The following is a 2,396-nucleotide window of genomic DNA, read 5'->3' as shown; positions in this document are numbered from 1 at the left end:
AAATCTAAAATCAAAGAATCACTTTAAGGACGAGCCAGGGACACAGTTCACTTCGTGGTTCCCAGAGATTAGCAGCATCAGATCTTCTTAGACCCAGGAATTACTTGCTATTACGGCTGCATATGAAGACAGAAGCTATTCTGTCCCTGATGCCTTGTGAGAGCATCTAGACCACCATTAAGTACACGTGAGAGGGAAGAGGTAGAGGTCACCTGTTACCATACTGTTTTCCTGTAAAATTGCTGGTTTTGTTTATTTAAGTTTTTAATCCTCACCTAAGGATATTTTTGCATTGATTCTTTAGAGGGAGGAAAAAGGAGAGGAGGAGGAGAGGGACACACACACATTGATTGGTTGCCTCCTTCATGAACCCCGACCAGGGCCAGGGGCAAACCTGCCACCTAGGTACATGCCCTGGGCCAGTAATCGAACCTGTATCCCTTTGGTCTGCAGGCTGACTCTAACCACTGAGAAAACTGGCCAGGGCTAAAGTTGCTGTTTTTATGTGGAGACCTTTGGGAGGCAGAAGAACCACATGGGTATCTTTTCCCAAAACCCATGTGCCTTGGGGATAGTTTTTTTTTAAAATATATTTTATTGATTTTTTACAGAAAGGAAGGGAGAGGAATAGAGAGTTAGAAACATCTATCAGCTGCCTCCTGCACACTCCCCACTGGGGATGTGCCCGCAACCAAGGTACATGCCCTTGACCAGAATCGAACCTGGGACCCTTGAGTCCGCAGGCAGATGCTCTATCCACTGAGCCAAACCAGTTAGGGCAAGGGATAGTTTAATCTTTGGGATAAAAGGAATCTTTTCTTTGCTAATCGACCATATTTTACACAAAATAAAATTTCCCTCTACCCGATTTTATTGGATTATTTAACCAAATCTCTTTCAGAAATCTAAAATCAACTAAAGCATTTTTCTACTGGGGGTTGGGGTGGAGAAACATGTTTTATAATAATTTTCATATTTTTGTTATTTTCTTTGCTAGTTAGGGATGAAAACACATTTTGAACATCTGACCTGTCAACTCAATTCATGAGTTTTCTGCACTGGGTTTAGTAGTTAAATGCAGTTTTCAGAAAATACCACAAACATAGTCTTATATACCCTTTATACATGGATCTACCCGTTTTATAATTCTGCCTTTTCTTGTACATACCTGTATTTCTTTAAACATGAAGACACCCCACATTACAGCTACAAATCCTGGACCCTTAAGAAGAAAAGAACTTTAATTAAATTAGTTATTTTCCTGTGACTATACTCTATGTAAATACAGTAAATTGGAGAGTTGATTTGACACTTGATAATCAAATAACTTTCTATTGTAAAAGCAATATAACAATATTGACAGGGAAATAATCTCAACCCTAGCTCATCATTAAGTTAAACTAATTAGCTTTAGGTAAAAAATGAAGATATATATATTTTAGAGAGAAAGGGAAAGGGAAAGAAAGAGAAACATCAATGATGAGAGAGAATCATTGATCAGCTGCCTCCTGCACACTCTATACTAGGAATTTGAATTAAGCATGGTTTTTGTGGAGAAGGTATGATGTGTTAGCATGTTTATGATTCTGTTTCAAGCCTGCACAAACTCTGGAAGTTTCAAATAAACAATTCCAACATGTTTTCCCTCTCCCACTACTCTAACTGTCCACATGGCTGGGTCAACAAAGTCTGACTCCACTCTGGCATGTAAGAGAAGTAATAAAAATACACCACTCTCTGTCAGCATCTGGAAAAGCCTACATCAAAAGAGCCAGAGCAATAGGTCAAAGGAACTGTCTGTTATCAATGACGTAAGGTCCTAAGCCTCAAAACCCAAACCAAACAACACTCATCTGGGTCCTTTAGGCAATTCTATCCTGGCTTCGGACAATAGAATAAGGACATAACATTCATGTTATCTTGCTATTTGCTTAAGAATTTTATCCTCTTTAATCAGGAAATGAATTTCCCTTCAGAGTACATGGTGGAAGATAATACCAAAAGGTATCATTGACCTTTGAGACTTTTTGGCTGATGATTTTCTAAATATTTGCTTAGCGCCTAAAGGGTATTGTGATGAGTAATGCGACTGTAGGAAGAAGTGCTTTGCTAAATGCAAGCATAAGTCACAGTGTGTACAGATGCTTTGATTCAGGCAAAGGAGAGCCAAACAGGAAGGGCATTCCTAGATAAGACACACACCTGCTTTGGCAGTTGGGTTGTATTTTTTCCTTTCGTGCATTTATACAAAATATATTTGTATCAGTCTTTCAAAACGAGGTGAGCTTGAGCCATCTTGAGTAGCTCAATTCTCTGGATAAACTTTTAGGCTCAGGGGGAAGGCATGGAGCAGAGGTAACAAGTTCTTTCTCAGGCTATGTTGGGCTATATAGGTT

The 2,396-nt window shown here is 39.2% G+C and overlaps 1 protein-coding gene across 1 annotated transcript in view; it reads right to left on the bottom strand.

Moving 5' to 3' along the window:
• Positions 1-2,396, bottom strand: part of TMEM144 (transmembrane protein 144) — a 30,481-nt gene that overhangs the window by 3,966 nt on the left and 24,119 nt on the right. The window contains 1 exon segment of the mRNA XM_015568562.1: positions 1,169-1,222. Coding sequence (XP_015424048.1) covers positions 1,169-1,222 — 54 coding nt within the window.

The sequence above is a fragment of the Myotis davidii genome, unplaced genomic scaffold (assembly GCF_000327345.1).
Source record: "Myotis davidii unplaced genomic scaffold, ASM32734v1 scaffold392, whole genome shotgun sequence".
In the NCBI taxonomy this organism is placed as follows: Eukaryota; Metazoa; Chordata; class Mammalia; order Chiroptera; family Vespertilionidae; genus Myotis; species Myotis davidii.
This window is presented reverse-complemented; position numbering and strand designations above follow the sequence as displayed.